At 41.3% G+C, this 18579-nt stretch overlaps 1 protein-coding gene across 4 annotated transcripts in view; it reads right to left on the bottom strand.

The window, feature by feature from the left end:
* SPATA6 (spermatogenesis associated 6) overlaps positions 1-17710 on the bottom strand; it is a 49523-nt gene extending 31813 nt beyond the window's left edge. For all 4 annotated transcript variants that reach the window (XM_070405079.1, XM_070405077.1, XM_070405078.1 and 1 more), the window contains exons 1-3: positions 17528-17710; positions 9904-10041; positions 8088-8136 (exon numbers count right to left, since the gene is read on the bottom strand). In XM_070405079.1, the coding sequence (XP_070261180.1) occupies positions 8088-8136; positions 9904-10041; positions 17528-17578 (238 nt within the window). In that variant the 5' untranslated portion in view covers positions 17579-17710. The remainder of the gene's footprint in view (positions 1-8087; positions 8137-9903; positions 10042-17527) is intronic.
* Positions 17711-18579: the final 869 nt, after the last annotated feature.

Consider the following 18579-nt stretch of genomic DNA (forward strand, 5'->3'; position numbering starts at 1 on the left):
TAACAAAGAAACGTTAGTTACTTTACTTTAGAAGTATCTAAAATCAAAGATTGTTGGGTGGACTACGTGTTGTGTGTGTGTGTGTGTGTGTGTGTGTGTGTGTGTGTGTGTACACACATATATATTGTTGATATGTTTCTTGTGGCTTTACTAATCTATAGTAGAGATTAACCCTCCACCCTCTGTGGGGTTTCTTTCTGATTTTTTAAGACCTTATTTTTTTTTTAGTGTAGTCTTACTTTTAGAACACAATTGACAGGGAGGTACAGAGATTTCCCGTATATTCCCAGCCCCCACACATGCATAGCCTCCCCCATTATCAATATCACTCACAGGAATAGTATGTTTTGTTTTTTACCAAGGATGAACCTACATTGCCATATCATAAACACTCAAAGTCCACAGTTTGCCATATTGTTTACTCCTGTGGCATATATTCTGTGGGTTTGGACAAATGTATAATGACATATTTCCATCATTATAAATAATATAATTCATAGTATTTTCATCGCCTTGAAAAATCCTCTGTTCTCTCATAGCTTTTAATAATCTCATGAAGTAGAGGAACACAAATTGGAGTACCATGGCCTTGGGAAGAGAGAGGAGAGACAATGGCCTGATTAACTAGCTAGACTATAGAACTGGATCTTGAAAAGATAAACCGCAAGAGTAAAGAATAAACTAAAAATAGTTATGTACTGAATGTTTGTAGCCCCTAAAATTCATATGCTGAAACCCTAACCCCCAATGTAATATTTGGAGTTCGGACCGTTGGGAGGTAATTAGGGAAAAGTCATAAATGGAATTAGTGTCTTTATAACAGAGACCCTAGAGAGCTTTCCTGCTCTTTCCACCATGTGAGAACACAGAGAGAAGATGGCCATCAATGAATAGAAAATGGACCCTCACCAGACATGGAAACTACTGATGCCTTGATCTGGGACTTTGAAAACTGCAGAACTGGGAGAAATACATTTATATTGTTTAATAAGCCTCCAAGTCTATATTTGTTGTAGCTGGCCAAACATACTAAGACAGTCAACTAGCAACTGAAGCATAAATCTGAATCATACAAAATCCTATCTGAATTAAGGTAATCCAGAAATGCCCGTGTTCCCTAGCAATCGGCTAAAACAATCATAATTCTGGTCGGAAGGAAAATATCTCATCTAAGGTTTCAAATTACTTCTATAATTTTTATATTCAAAGCCTGACATTCAATGAAAACTGACCAAGTCAGTAGAAAAAAATGAGCATTTGAATAAAAAATTAAGAGATCACAGAAAATAAAAGCATATAAATAGGAGATTTAGAAAAAAAGTTTATCAGACTGAGGCTTAAAATATGCTTAATATGCTCAATAAAAATAAAATAAAAGGTTGAGAATGTTTAACAGCAAACTGGAGACCATTATAAACAACCAAATGGAAAATTTTAAACATAGAAATAAAATAACCTAAAATTAAAACACCATGGATGGGTTTTATCAAGAAATTACAAATGACCCACAGAAAGCCAAAAGTTAGAGAACAGAGAAAGGAGAAAAAAGAGATAGACTGTCTAACACTGTAATTGGGTTTGCAAAGGAGAGCAGAGAAAGGGGCAAGGGAATATTTAAAAAGTTAATGTCTAAAATGTATCTGAAGAAAGGTATCAAGATACAAACATCAAGCAGAATATATTTTTAAACGCACACACACACACACACACACACACACAGTTGGGCACATCAAAATAAAACTACAGGAAAACAAAGACATAAAATATTAAAAGGAACCAGTGGAAAATGACAGAATACCTCTAAGGAAGTAATAATAAAATTGACAGATGATTTCACAATAGAAACTAAGGAAACAAAAAGACAATGGAATAGTATTTTCTAAAGTCTGGAAGACAATAATCCCAATATTTAGCAAAAATATCCTTTTTTAAGAGACGAAATAAATACACTGTTAACATAAATAAAAATCAAGATGATCTACCACCAAAAGACAAATTAGAGAGTAATTATAAAAGAGTATTCTTCAGCCCTAGCTGGGTAGTCTACTAGTTAGAGCATTGTCCTGGGATTCCAAGGATGCAGGTTTGATCCCCAGGCACATTCAAGAACCAACCAATGAATGCATAAATAAGTGGAACAACAAATCAGTATCTATCTATCTATCTATCTATCTATCTCTCTACCTACCTACCTATCTATCTACCTATTTATTTCTGTTTGCACATTCTCTCTCCCCTCTCTATGTAGCAGCCATGAGGGCCTCAGCCATGTGGACTACAACCAGGCTCCAAGTGCAAGCGGAGTACTGAATGTGGAAACACAGCACTGTGGGAGAGCAGCCAGGAGCAGAGGCTAAGCTAGCTGGATAAGGGCAGAGACTGAACTGAACTGAACCAATGGCACAGAATTTCTGGACCCTGACCTTTCCTCTGGACTCAATGAAGACAGGGCTAGACTTCGTCCACAGCAGGACGGAGCTGAACCTGGGCGAGTCCTTTGTGTTTGCTCCAACTTTAATAAACCTTACTAGTACCGCACATCCTCCCATGCATGGTCCCCGAAATGCTTTTCTCCCAACATCACAAGGACCCCATTTCCACTAGCAACAAAAATACTCTATACCTTCTGAATCTACCAGCGACACAATGATTAACTGCCAAACAAAGTGAAGTAATGAAATAAATAGTGTAGGTTATATTGTTACTGAAACGCCTCAGCTGTAAAGAAAAGGCCTGAAAAGTAATTGTTTGAGTTTGTTTAGTTTACATTTTATCATAAGAACACAGACTAACTTCTGAGAAAAACTATTTCCTAGTTTCTATAAAAAACATTCTATTCCTTTGATTTAAAAACTACATTTTGGCAAAAATACTTCAGGAAGAAAGACCTTAAATTATTGAAGGAAACGCTTTATAGAAAAAATAATGCTGCTGGAAACCAACCCTAAGTTAATGTAAATTACATCTACTGGAACATGTAATTAACCTCATCTTATAGTTGCCCTTCATCTTATAAGTAAGTAATGACAATTTTTCTCCTTCCTCTGTAGAACTTTCATTTTCATGTACTTTCAGTGTGAGTTAAAAGTAAATGCACTGCAAAAAAATAAATAAATAAAAATAAAAAAAGTAAAATAAATAAAATAAAATAAAATTTTTTTTAAAAAAGTAAATGCACTGCAATAATACAAAAATCCTAGTCACATGGAGAGAACCAAAAGCTACAGGAAATACCTTGAGAGAATGACAGAAGGCTGTTAACCCTCGGTGTCAGCAAGAACAATAATGATTTTTTCTAAACACCGATTTACCTGCCCTAACTACAAAGGTGAAGATGAGTTGGTTGGCATGCACTTGCCATTGTGAATTTAAAACATGCATCCTGAGTCCTACAAGTTCTTCTGAGGATCCAGGCAAGCATCTGTTCTCAGCCTTCAAATCTCCACCTGAGAGCATTTTAAATACCCCAAACAGCAGGTAAGTACCCATTCCCAGAAGCTGAAAAGCAGGGGCTCTAAGGAAACTGCCATTTTTCCCTACAGGCAAGAAAAAGCCCCAGGGACACCTAGTAATCTACTGCAGTATAAATAAAGATCATATCTTCTCTTTATCCAAATGTTGAAGGGAATGAAGCCAGAGCAGCTATTATATTATAAACTAGAGGCCCGGTGCACAAAAATTTGTGCACGGGGGGGGGGGGGGGGGTGTCCCCTAGCCCGGCCTGTGCCCTCTCACAGTCTGGGACCCCTCGGGAGGTAACAACCTGCTGGCTTAGGCCTGCTCCCGGGTGGCAGAGGGCAGGCCCAATCCCTAAGTGCAGCCCCTGGTCAGGCTCAGAGCAGGGCCGATTGGGGAGTTGGGGTGCCACCCCGTCATGCACAGAGCAGGGCGGATCGGGAGGTTGCAATGCCACCCTCAGTCACTTTCAGGGTAGACTGATTGGGGGATTGGGGCACCGCCCCCTGTTACACTAAAGGCAGGGTCGATGGGGAGGTTGCGGCTCCACCCCCGTCACGCACAGAGCAGGGCCGATCAGGGGGTTGGGGTGCTACCCCCTGTCACTCACAGAGCAGGGCCGATCAGGGAGTTGGGGCGCTGCCTCCTGTCACTAACAGAGCAGGGCCAATCAAGGGGTTGGGGCGCTGCCCCCTGTCACTCACAGAGCAGGACCCATCAGGGGGTTGAGGAGCTCCCCCCTGTCACTCACAGAGTAGGGCTGATAGGGGAGCTGGGACACCGCCCCCTGTCACACACAGAGCAGGGCGGATCAGGGGGTTGGCGGGCTGCACCCTGTCACACTCAGGGCAGGGCCAATGGGGAGGTTATGGCTCTACCCTGTCACACACAGAGCAAGGCCCGTGGAGGGGGGTTGGGGCGCCACCCTCTATTACCCACAGAACAGGGCCGATCAGGGGGTTGGTGCGCCACACCCTGTCACACACAGAGCCGCAGGGCAATCAGGGGATTGAGGAGCTCCCCCCTATCAGGCACAGAGCAGGGCCCGTGGGGGGGGTGTGCGGTGTTGGGGCGCCGCACCCTGTCACACACAGAGCAGGGCCGATCAGGGGGTTGGTGCGCTGCACCCTGTCAAACACAGAGCCGCAGGGCAATCGGGGGATTGGGGAGCTCCCCCCTATCAGGCACAGAGCAGGGCTGATCAGGGGGTTTGGGCGCTGCCCGCTGTCACGCTGATCCCGGTGCTGGGAGGCATATTACCCTTTTACTATATAGGATGGAGGCCTGGTGCAGGGGTAGGGGCTGGCTGGTTTTCCCTGAAGGGTGTCCTGGATCAGGGTGGGGGTCCCCACTGGGGTGCCTGGCCAGGCTGGCTGAGGGGCTGAGGGCTGTTTTCCCGCTGGCAGTTGACTAAAAGCTCCCAACTGCTCCTTGTTTTCTTTTTTTTTTTTTTTATTCTGGGCCAGCTTTAGCTCTGAGGCCTCGCTGCTGAAAACATGGATACAATGTTGCGGTCTGGGGCTGACTGAAAGCCAGTTTTGTTTAGCTTCTTATTTGCAACATAGTAATAGTTGCTTAGAGTTGCAGTTGAGAGGCCGGCAAGTGAGGCGGGGAACGTTGGAGTCTGCAGTCCCTGGAGGAAGCAAACCTCCCTGCTCGCTTCAGTGCATGGCTGCCGGCCGCCATCTTGGCTGACAGTTAATTTGCATAAGGATACGCTGATTAGCCAATGGGAAGGGTAGCGGTCGTACGCCAATTACCATGTTTCTCTTTTATTAGTGTAGATGTTCAAATACAAAATATATTTCCTAACCAAAGAATTATGACACTACAAATAGGTATCTCTCAATAGGATAGTTCCAACACTCATAAAAATAATAGTGAGAGGCAGTTAATTATGATATTTTATTTAACTCCCTGGTCAAATATTTAGCATGTACCAGCACTGCCATATGCACTAGAGATATAGCAAACAAAACAGGATAAGTTTCTGGTCTTATAAAATTGCCAATTCTAAAGAAAGAAAAAAGAAATAACATAGCAGTAGGAAGAAACATAGGAAGACCACTCATCACTATTTGCCCTGAGCAGTACCCTTTTACACCTATTGTTTTGGTGGAAATATTAAAAGCATGCTATTTTACTCTCAAAATATCCTGGTGTAAAAAATATGAATACCCTAAAGATAATGAATGAGATAGAGATTGAGATATTGACCAAAAGGTGATGCTATTTTAGCTACACTGGTGAGAAAAGGCTTCTTTTATGATGATAAATTTGAGCAGTGACTGGAAAGAAGTGAGGGAGCAAGCATTATGTTTATCATATGAACAGCTTTTTAGGGAGTGTATTTGTAGAAGTATACTGTGTGTGTGTGTGTGTGTGTGTGTGTGTGTGTGTAACAGAATGTAACCCTTCAGTGAGAAAGGATGAAAATCCAGTTTCAACAAAAATGTAGAAAATTTTCATTCTCTTTCTTGCCTAAAAATGGTTCCCAGTGTATAGTTTTAGCTATAACTAATTTTATTCTGATAAATTCCAGGATTAAAACCATCTCCTTGCCCTAACCAGTTTGGCTCAGTGGATAGAGCATCGGCCTGCGGACTGAAGGGTCCCAGGTTCGATTCCAGTCAAGGGCATGTACCTTGGTTGCGGGCACATCCCCAGTAGTGGGTGTGCTGGAGGCAGCTGATTGATGTTTCTCTCTCATCGATGTTTCTAACTCTCTATCCCTCTCCCTTCCTCTCTGTAAAAATCAATAAAAAATATTTTTTAAAAATCTCCTTAAAGAGAATGCCTCTTTATGAATGTAAAATATCTCTATTATGTATTTAATATCATTGGCACTTAATATCATTTCCTATATCATAAACATATACTTCCCCAGCATCTTAGGTGATTCTGGGCCTCTGGAATTTCCTTATAGGTGTTAAGTGGAACTGGTAAGTTCCCCAGTAATAACAATAATAATAACATACCTCCGATAATAAGGTACATTTTTAAGTGTTTACTGTGTGCCAAGAACTGTTGTAAGTACTTTATCTGATACCTCAGATAAAGACTGTTTACCAAACTGTACAATTAAAAGGACACTAGAATCTCCTTGAGCATTTGGACCATGCTTAACTTGCTTTCAGATAACATATTCTTCATTAATGGATTTGGGATTTCAGACAAACAGACAAGCACACATTAGTTTTGTATGTTACATATAGGAAATAATATATGTGACTCACAATTCCTGTAGAGAATAAGTGGAAATTCTGTCTCTGTTTTGCTTGCTTGTTTTAGTTTTTAGATTCAATTATTGCTAGATAAGTATTTTTATAACAGAAAAATTTCAGAATGACAAAATAATTATTTCTATACTTTCTAAGATACACAATTTCCCAGATACTGAGTAAAATGTTCAGGATATATTAAAAGTCATATAACCACTAGCACCAAATTTCCACCTACCTAGTCTGCCACATTGAAAAACAAAATACCAAGTAATAGAACAGCTTTAAAAAAATAAGATCCAGGTCGTGAATTTTCTGGAGAAGAGTCACTAAACTACAAATTCCCTGAATGTAGGACAATGAGCCCACCTGTCCCTCTGTATACGCCCAGATCCTAGCATGGTTCTAGGTTCCATGTTTCCACATTGCTAAGTCTCAGTGGGGTGTGAATGGGGGAAGGTGTGGAGGAGATGACTGACACTGATGATACTAGTTTTGACCTTTTTTCATCCACAGTTCCATATTAGACCACAATTTCATGTTAGACCACAGTTCCATATTAGACCACAGTTCCATATTAGACCCATCTGGTAATCCCTGATCCCTAACTACAGGGATAAACAACAGAGCTTTTCATTTCATACCCAGAGCTCAAATAACTTATTCCCACGTGTATACCTTTGCATTGCTGCTCTCACAAATAGCTGTACCTTTTTACAGTTGACTCCTAGTACTTTGAAGAATTTACTGTCATCCACAACCTTGAAAATGTCTCTTTCAAATAATTTATTAACTTTAAATGTAATTCAAAATGCAAAACATATGTATTTTAAACTACCATTACAGAAATCTTCTATTATTTACTCTCTTAATTTGCAATACATTGAGAGGAAAGACATATTTTTGTCTGCAGGGCCAAGTTCTACGTAAAGTGAATCTCTGTTCTTACATTATAAACAATCTGTATTATCTTAATAAATAGTTCTCTGGAAGTATTTTTAAATCTTTGTTGTTGAAAGTATTACATATTTCCCTTTTATTCCCCCACTGACCTCTTCTAGCCCGCCCCCACCACTCCACCAAGGCCTTCACCACCCTTCTGTGTCCAAAGGTTATGTATACTAGTATATGCATACAAGTTCTTGGTTGATCTCTTCCCACCCACTAAGTGTTTTTGTTTTCCACAGATCAACCACAGAAAAAGAAATAATTCCCAGCCTCTATGTAGCACATGTATTTTTTATCATTATTTCCAGGTATATTCTAAAATTTTTAAAAAATGCTCAAGATTATAAAAATTCTTATTAAACCCAATTCAGGATTAATGAGCTTTTTAACTTTTATCCAATTCAGGATTAAAGAGCATGATTCTAAAATGTCTTAGATCCATGATTTAAAAATTAAACTTACATTCAAGTTGTGCAACCACATCTCCAGGGTCTACTGCTTCAGGGAACACCTAGAGTAGAGAATGGAGAGGAAACAGGATGGAGAACAGGACGTGAAAGGCACATATCTATAACTTATTCCCTCCTGTGCCAAACATATTCCTTTTCCAACCAAAAAAAAACTTTTGACATTACAGAAAACTATCACTTCTTTTCTGCTTCCATGATCACTGTGGAAGATTTCACAAGCATTACAGCTGCCTCTGCCTTCCTCTCATACTTCATCTGCTAGATTCTTCCCTTTCTTTTGTTACCATGATAACATTGGCCTTCTTGGTGTTCCTCCAACTTATCAAGCTTATTTCCAACAGGAAGCCTTTATATTTGCTACTAGAGGCCCGGTACACGAAATTCGTGCACATTTAGGCTCCCTAGGCCTGCCGGTAATCAGGACCAATCCATGGGGCAATTGGCAGGGTGATCAGAGGACCTTCAGGCACTCACCTTGGCTGGCCTGGTGCCGCCTGCTCACTGGCCCCGTCCCCTGCCACTGCCACTGGTCGCCTCCCTCTGCCGGGCTACCAGCAGGGCGATCGGGGGCCCCGCTCGCACCCCCCTTGGCTGCCCTGGGGCCTATGGGCTGGGGGCAGCTCCTGCATTGAGCAACTTCCCCCTGGTGGTCTGTGTGCATCATAGTGCAGTCGTTCTACTGGTCATTCCACTATTTGGTCAATTTGCATATTTGGCTTTTATTATATAGGATTCCTCTGCCTAGAATGTTTTTCTTTGCCTAGACCTTCAAATAACTGATACTGTCCCATAATTGAGGCTCAGCTTAAATGTAATTGCCTTCTTTGACCACCGTTTAAAGTAGATAATCCCCTTAATCCCTCAGCCCCACTCAGTTGCTTACCCTCCCTTTATTCTTTTCATAACACTTATCACTATCTAAAATTACATTATTCATATGTTTACTTAATTTTGTCTGTTTCTCCTATTAAACTGAAACTCCAAGAGGGGAAGATGTTTGTCTACCCAGTGCTTTAAAGTACATGCAATAGAGCAGGTACTGGGTAATTATTTGTGGAGAAAAGGAAGAAAGAAAGAAGGAAAGAAAGAAAGAGAGAGAGAAAGAAAGAGAAGAAAGAAAGAAAGAAAGAAAGAAAGAAAGAAAGAAAGAAAGAGAGAAAGAGAGAGAGAGAGAGAGAGAGAGAGAGAGAGAGAGAGAGAGAGAGAAAGAAGGAAGGAAGGAAAGAAAGAAAGAAAGAAAGAAAGAAAGAAAGAAAGAAAGAAAGAAAGGAGGGAGGGAGGGAGGGAGGGAGGGAGGGAGGGAGGGAGGGAGAGAAGAAGGAAAGAAGGAAAGAAGGAAGGAGCAAGAGAAGGGAAGGGAGAACAGAGAGAGGGAAATAGAGGCATAAATAAATTTTAAAGTGAGAAATATGATTGGTAATAACCAAAAGCAGCAGTTTTGGGGGAAGGGAGAAATGAGACTTATAGAAGGAAGTATCACAAGATAGCCATAATAAAATATGACCTGTTCTTACCATCTCCTCTCTCTTTTTTATGAAAATTATTATTTAGAATTGAATATATTTGACATAAAGTTCACTATGACAATTTTAGAAATGAACTGATCCATTATAAAAAAGAGGTAATTGATTCAAGGTATAATATAATACATATTTATTTTCAAGCCTCCAAATTCATGTTACAAATCTTCCTTTGAATTAAATCAAAGTACATGGTCAGCAACAATAATTTGGGTTCTGGGATTTTATTCAAAGTGTGGAACTGCTTTCACTTTTTGTTCATTCATTTTGATCTGAGATTGAACTCACCTTTTCAAACACCATTCTGGCATTGAAGACCAATGGAAAAGTGGCTGGGACACATTGTGTCTTTTTATATTGGCCAAACACACAGATGCTAAGATAGATGTCCTCCTTGTCTTTAAGCACTACTCCTGGACAAGTTACCTGAAAGAAATTAGGTAGATGTATGTAACTGCTTTATAAATTTCCTGGTCTATCCTGTCTATATGACATAAAACATTACATAAAACACTAGTCTGCTAAGCTAATAAAAATGCACAAATAAAAAGATAGAGATTCTAAGCATTGAGAGTTAAAGGAAATGCCTCTATAAGTTCCTTCCCTCTGAGAAATCTATGATTTTCCATTTGGTTATCTGTGCCATATTTGAAGTTCTATGCATTAATTCTTGGGACAGACACTAATAATTCTAAACAGTTAGCCTTAGGGGCCCACTCTATGCTGAATGCTGACATAAACTTATTCAGCATCATTTCATCACAAAGGATTAAGAATCAGCAGAAATAAAGCACTATACTAGAAAACACACACACAAAACACCAATAAAAAGCACAAATTCAACTTGTATTACCCTAAATAGGTGCTGATATACACCCTCATCAAAAGCAATATGACAAAGTATCAGAGCAAGTGAATTGTACATTTCTAGCCCAGTAAAATAGTTTTAAATATAAAACTGCACTTAATTATCCTTGTAGTTGACAGAAAGTATATTCACAAAATGTGGTGTTTCTAAAAAATCCACAGTACGATCCTTTCAGTCCCTACCCTATTGCACTGTCAGTGGTCACACGTGCTCTGAGGATCTTAAAGGCTTTCTAAAATAGGAATCTAACCTACCCACGTAGTACTCTTACCCAACACCCCCTCATAATAGGGTCAAAGTATATTTTTTATTATTCTCTAAACACACACATTGCTTTCTTGCCTCGTCTCCTTCCATGATCTGGATTACTCCTCCTCACTATTCCATCCCATCTCCTAATTTACTCCCACTAACTTCCAAGGCTTGTGCCAACTATTTCTTACAAAAAGAACTTCTCTTGATTCACCAGTTCACATTATTCATTCAATCTAATTCAGATATTGATTATGAATTTACTATATGCAAGTAAATATGTTTTAGATTTAGCATTTTGTAGTGCTCATAAGGTTCTAATTATTGTCACCATGCATTTTAATTAAATGGGTACATCTCACCTCTTTTATTTGACTGTACATCCCGAGGACAGAGATTTTATTTTGCTCATCAATGTGTCTAAAAACATCAACTTTCATTATTAATAAGAAGCTCAAAAATTACTAATATGGCTTTTGATATTTTATATACTGTGAGAATGAACAAGTCATCTTTTCTGTCAAAGAACAGTTTAGACAGCTGCCATTTTGGACTGTGTGACTTGGCAGCCACCATGTTGGCTGCATGGCTTGCAGCTCCCCTGGGGGCCTTAATCTTGAAACAGCAAAGGCCAACCCCACCCTTTGAATTAGCCAATCACAAAAGACTGTGTGCCTGAGCTCCAATCAGAGTAAGGGACAGGTCACATGCGTCAAGATTAAAAAGCCCAGCAGGCAGCCTGCTCAGTGTGTGTGTGCTCCCAGACCATGTGCGTGTGCACCCTTCTGTGCAGAAGTAAAGATATTGCCTTGCTGCCTGGCTACCAAGTATGTTTTGTGTTCTACCAGGACCCCTGAATTTGGGGGCTCGCCTTATTTCTTACATATATGAAAACAACAAAGCCCTAAAAAAGAATAGGTGAGTTACTTAAAATCAAACCGTAAATGAATCAACACAATACATTCAAAGTGCTTAGCACAGTACCTGACAGCATTTATTCAGTAATAGCTACCATTATTAGACTGACAAAAATTACCTGCAATATTAATAGACTATTCCATTTAATAAATGACTAAGACTTTGTGCCCTTTGTACTCAGCAGTGTACAAACTGAAAAAAATATATAATAAAAATATATTTCTACATGTAAATGCTCAGGCTCAAAGATATAATATTTGCAGCTGTAGGCCCTACCATAAATGGCTTTTGTGAGCTAACTGGTTCAAATTGAAAATCAAATCAAATAAAGAACAGAACCCACTAGCCATCTCTAAACAGAGGCCTCTCACACAAGTGGCACTTTGTAGAGAAGCCTGCATTGAACTGCCACCTGCAATGTGTTCCTACAGTGTGAGCCAGCCTTTACAAAGGAGTTCCTGGAGTTGTATTTCAACCAATAGGACTGAGATTTCCCCCATCCAATCAGAGCATCTTTACCCATCAATCAGCAGCTCCATTCTGAACAATCTGGACGGCACTTTTTGGAGCAATCAAAACGTGAGGATTTGGAGTCCTTATATGCATGAGGACTGACCACTCAGGGACTGGGATGGGGACTTCTCTACATATGTCACCTTACCTCTGGCTTAGAAAGCACACTTTCCCTTTCCTCCAAAGATGGAAGACTTCATTTCTCCCATGTCTCCAGAGCAGAGTGGAAAGAGCCAAGCAGGGTGAGCTGTCTAGCAGGAGAGGGGCCATATCTGAGTTCACCTGGCCCTAGACCACCTCACAGCCATGCAGTTCCACAGTTGTGCTGTTTCATTACTGAGCTATAATACTATTGAACTGTTTCACATGGACTCCAGGAGATGCGTACAAATATATTCACTGTAACACTGTAATATTAAAAAATCCCAAAACACTGGCATTTACAAGTTCATCAACAGGGGGATAAAAATTAAATCACTCATATAAACATACAGCATTACACAGCAATTAAGGAAATGGACTGGATCTGCAAGAAACAACACTGACAAATTTCAAAAACAGTGAAGTGCAAAAACAGGTTTGTAGAAGGATACATACCGTATGATTCCATTTGTGTAAAGTTTTAAACAAAACAATAGTGTAGGTAATACTTAGACAAACACAAATATGTAGTAAAAAATACAAAAACCTGAATGAAAAGAATATACTCCTAATTCAGGATACTGATTACTTTAAATCTAGGAAAAAAAATCTGGAAGAGGTGCAAAGGGGCCTTAACTAGATCTGTAACATTTTATGTCTTTAAAACAAAGATCTGCAGCAAACATGTAAACCATACTACTATTTGTTAAATTGGGGTGTGGGGGGGGGGGAGGGAAATCACATTATTTATGGGTGTGTTTTATTCTGTAAATTTGAAGTATTTTATAAAGCATATTTTATTTTTTTAAAATATATTTTATTGATTTTTTTACAGAGAGGAAGGGAGAGAGATAGAGAGCTAGAAACATCGATGAGAGAGAAACATCGATCAGCTGCCTCCTGCACACCTCCTACTGGGGATGTGCCCGCAACCCAGGTACATGCCCTTGACCGGAATCGAACCTGGGACCCTTCAGTCCGCAGGCCGATGCTCTATCCACTGAGCCAAACCGGTTTCGGCAATAAAGCATATTTTAAAGTCTATATATTCCAGGTAAATTTACCACCAGCTGTAGGGAAACTGAGATTCCAAGCCACAGAAACGTGGACAAGGACCACATTCAGCTGAGTAATGACTGAAAAGGACCCAGATCTGTTTGTCCCAATGCGATCAATAATTTGAGTGAGGTAATGGGGTGAAGTGAGTATAGAGAAGAAAATGTTGGAATTATACAGATAAACTCACCCCAAACTGGCACTATTCAGGCAAAGCGAATTAGCCTGTTTCATTGCCCAGGCATTGGGCTTTACTCTTATATCTCCAATTTCTTCCATTTTCCCAAATAATGTCATGAAAACCAAACTAGTGAATAATAAAAAGATAGAGAGAAACAGAAAAAATACTTTTTCATATCACAGATGTTTCAAATATTAAAAGTGTAAGTGATGGGAAATATTATTTTGCTGCTCTTTAAAAAAAAGTTACTTGGCATATCATATCATTCTCCAGACTCATTGAAAAAAGTCACACTTGATTCCTAGCAATATATTTTCTCTCAAGTCATATGGCTCTGTCGAGCAATGCAAAATGTTGAGGTTACCACTAATATAAAACTGCAGCAAAAATAAACATGGAGGGGATGAGGGGAGAGAAGAATGGCGTGCCATACACTCAATAAGCAAGGAGAGATAAAACATCTAATATCTAGTTTATAGGAACTGGACAAATTAAATGTCACTACAAAAACTTCAAACAATAACACAACATAGGATATTCTATATCTGAACCCCATCTCTTCAAAAGGCAATGTGCACAAAAAGATTTTTACAAGAATGAATGTTTATAGAACCTTTATCCTGGCAACCACAACCTGTAAACAATCCAAACAATCATCAATACAGAGAATAGATAAGCATATTATGATATGTGCATACAACAGAATACTACTCCACAATCTAAAGGAACAAACCACTGATAAACATAGCAACGAATATGGATGAATCTCAAGAATATGCTGACCAAAAGAAGCCAACACAAAATATGACTCACTACATGGCCCCATTAAATAGGAAGTTCAAGTACTAGTAAACTATAGTGACAAATCAGAATAGTAGTTCCCTCTGCATAGGGTTTAAAGGGGCATTAGGGAACTTTCTGGGGTGATGGAAGTGTTTTAAATCTTGATGTGAGTAATGGTTACATGAGCGTATGAATTTATCTAAATTCACTGGGGAGGGAGACTGGAGGGGGGCGGGCGGGAAGGAAATGTCAAGGTGATGAAAAAGTAGAACTGCTCTATGTTAAAATGGACTAAAAGACCTAACAAGAAAATGCAACATGTAAACTTTGACTGGTCCCTGGTTTGAAAAAATTAACTACACAATTCATTTTTGAGACAACTGGGAAATTTGAATATGGCCTAGATATTAAAAAATCATCACTAAGTTCTTAGGTGTGTGGTAATGGTTTTGTGGCTATGTAGAAAAATGTCCTTATATTTAGAAGATGTATACTGAAGTATTTAGGAGTGAAATGTCATGATATCAATAATTTACTTGAAAAATTTCAGCAAAATACATTTATTATATATACGCATATATGTACAAATAGATCAAATTAATGTACATATGTCATGGGATATAGTTATTCATTGTACTATTCTTCCAACTACTCTGTATGTTTATTAAAAATGTCAATAAAGAGTTGAGAAAAAAGGAAGATGCCATCTTTTATAGTTGTAGAATGATCCTCAGGGTTTAATAAGTGAAAAAAACAAAGTGCAGAATAGCTTATGGGACATATTACCTATTGTTCAAAAATGAAACTAAAAAGAACGTGAGTTGGGTTATTGTATAGGTATGTATATCCATTTAACTATATTACAAAAGGAAATACTAGAAGGATAAATAAAAAACAAATAAAAATGGTTACCAATAGCAGATGAGTAAAGATAGAAATAGGTTTGAATAGGGTTGTCATCAAGACTTCTCTGAGTATATCATTTTATATAATTTTTACTTTTATGCCATACATAAGCAAAAAATTAAATTGAAATTAAATTAAATAGAAAAGAAAAATCTAAATAGAAAAGATGCAATAATTCCTCACATAATTCCTCTATTCAAGCAAAGTCACATTAGTCAAAAGTGTTAAATTTGTATGGTTATTAACGGCCTTTTTTGCTCCTTCTGAGCATCAGCGCCGTTTCACAGGGCTTGTACAGATCAGAACACTTGGCATATTGTTGCAGATGTGCCCCTTAAAAGTTGTGCAACCCTAGAAAAATAGTCATGCTATGCCTCAATGACTTTCTCACCTGTAAAAAGGAATAAATCCGATAAAAGCTAAGATTTCTTAGCAATGGAAAATCCTGTGACTCAAAAGTTCGGTGAAAAAAAAAAATTTAAACAGGAATGTTTCCACCTGCATAATTTCTTAAGCTTCCATGAACAACAAAGTTCCGTTTTACAGTCACTCACTTTGTGTAGTGCAACTAATACCGAGGAGAAAGAATAGTGAAATAACCTTTGTTTCTCAGACTCCTTCAGGAGTAATCAGTGACAGCACAACCAAGCACTTCCTCTTAGAAGGTCTGTACCAGCAAAGGAAGAGAAGCAGAGCCAGCCAGCCAGGCCGCGCTCTCGTCAGGCTGCAAAACCCCATTGGTTAGCAAAAAGGAAGCAGCAGCCAGTCACAAAGCCTGCTGAGTTTTGCCAACTGCCCTGAAAAAAGTGGTTTAGGAAACTTTGTGTATTCTTTTGCTGAACTAATCTCACTTTACAAAACATTTGCCAAATGTTGGCAGCTCTGGGAAGAAAACATGTGACGCGAGGGCTATGGAGTTTCCAACGCAGCAGAGGGAAAAATCTCTGCAAACGGAGAGGTGGCCAGAAACTGATCGCCTCCACCCCGGCCTCACACGCGGCCCGCCCAGCCTTCCCTTCGTTCAGACCTAACAAAAGACCTAAAACAGTCTTGTGACTTCCCGTGAGGTTTCTGGGACAGTGCTGCAGCAGCCTCAGGCGGGACCGCCGGGAAAGGGGGGTGCTGCCAGGGTGGGAGTAAGGGGCAAGAGAAGCCTTGCAAGCAGGGTGTGCAGGGTGTGCAGGAAGGGAGAGGGCTGCGTGGTGCAGCACCCCGGCGAGTGATGTTGCACATTTAAATGCCCTCATCACCACCCACTCCCAGTGTTGATGAGATCAAAGACTGTTTTGAGAGACAAGAAGACTCAGAGAGGTGGGAGGAGAGAAAAGGGACCCAAGGAGGAATTTTTGGTTCCCAGCTGCTTGGAGATCTCAAACTGGGGTATGGAAAAGCTCTTTGGAGAGGAGAAGGAGGGGGTTCTCTAAAGAGAACGGGGGAAGGGATTTCCTCCGAGCATGGAGAGGTCCAAGCCCCTCACTAGAGAAAGGACTGGGCTGGATTTGCACAGCAGGTTGGGGGGTGGAGCCCCTTCAGCAAGGCTGTAGCAACTGCGTGGACTTGCAGGTCCTCCAGAGGGAGTTCGGAGAAAGGTAGTTTCTCTCTAAAGGTGGATGGATGTCTTTCTCAGAGTAACGCGAAGGATAAGGGGCTGCCTCTTAATGTTGGGCAGGTTTGGGGATTGGAGGGGCTGCAGTGATTTCTGAGGGGTTGGCAAGGTGCTTTGTGAGATGACGGCATACTTCAGTTGTTGGGTGTAGGGGCTCGACTTGGAATACTGAGAGTAAAAGGCCCCTAATCAGAAGGTTGGGAATTGGGAAAAGTCCGCCTGAAGCGATTTGGGAAGAAATGCTCACCATCCTACCCCCCCCCCCCCCCCCCGCCCCAGAAAGGAGGGAAGCGGGGCCAATAACACTAAGAGAACAGGAGCAGAAAAAGAGAACCGTAAAGAGAAGCCTGTCCCCAGGTAACTCACTGTTAAGTTGAGGTGGGGGGGGGGCGGGGGGGAAGAAGGGAGGATCTCTGAGGCGGCTTAGAAAAGATTGGAAGAAACTGCAAGTGGAAACTGGGGCGAAGCGAGGAGTGCTGGGGGGTCAGGCCTCTACGAAACAGGAGTGGGAGGGCGCTCAGGAGTTTGCGGTGGGAAGACGGAGGTGACCAGGGTCGAGGCTACCTAAGGATGGCTCGGAGAGTGAAGGAGGTTTGGGGTGACTCGGGGCTCTCGGAGGTGGACGGTGTAAACTCCGGGGGCTCACTGGCACCCAGGCGGCGGGGGCTGGGACGTCACCGGTACTCACAGAGCGGATCTCCAGCGCCAGGGCGCATTGCAGCGCCTTCACCTTCGGCATCCGCGCGGGGAGGGGTGGCGGGGAGGGACCCCGGCCGTGGGCCCGAGTGAGGCGAGGAGACGCAGGGCGGGACGGGGACGGGGAGGAGACGAAGGCGGCGGTGGCAGCTGTGGCCCCCAGGCCGGGGCCCGCGGTCCAGCCTGGGTCCCGCCCGAGAAGCAGCTGTGCGCGGGGCGCAGACTCGTTGTCATGGCATCCGGGAGGGGCGTGGCCGGGGGACAGCGGGGCGGGGACGCGCCGGAGCCACCACGCCAGGGCGGGCGGCTGGGGGCGGGGCTCGGCGGGCGGGGCGGGGACGCGCAAGGGGGCGGGGCTTCAAGGGGCACAGTGAGGTCGGGTCAGCTTCTGTGACATCAAACTGTGAGCCCAAAAGCAGACAAAGGAGAGAGTACGAGTGTAATGGGACCGGGTGCAGGGAGACAGTGGGACTCCTGAGTCCTGAGTTCTAACGTGGCGAAGCACCGTGGGCTAGTGGCGTCCCCTACGGCATCAATTTCCCCAAGTGTCAAAGGATAACTGTTCTCATGTGAATTTCACTATCCACTTTACAAAGACATCTTAAGGAAACAGGATTAGAAGAGACTTGGCGGAATCATAGTTTTACCTTTCACATTTGATGTTAAATCCGTCAAAACTCAGTCTTTGTACATGATGTTGATAGGAATATGGGATTCTGGCTTGTTTTACCTCTACGGAGTGAGCTAGATTTCCCAACACTATCTCCTAAACTTTCTAAACTTCCCCTTAGTGCTTTGTGGCACCACCTGTGTCATATATTAATTACCTGAAGTTCTGCCTTCAAGTTTTCTATTCTGTTCCAGTCTTCTATCTGTCATGCTTGCAACAGTATCACACTGCTTTATTACTATGACTTCTTAATATCCTGTTCGGCAAGACTCTTCTTAATGAGATTGATTTAGCTATTTGTGATCCTTTATTGCTTCATTTTATTTTAGAGTACCTTCATCAGGTTCCTCAAACAGTCCAACTGGAATTTTTAT

The sequence above is a fragment of the Myotis yumanensis genome, unplaced genomic scaffold (genome assembly GCF_028538775.1).
Source record: "Myotis yumanensis isolate MYYU_CA2020_CCGP unplaced genomic scaffold, mMyoYum1.0.hap1 SCAF_2, whole genome shotgun sequence".
Classification (NCBI taxonomy): domain Eukaryota; kingdom Metazoa; phylum Chordata; class Mammalia; order Chiroptera; family Vespertilionidae; genus Myotis; species Myotis yumanensis.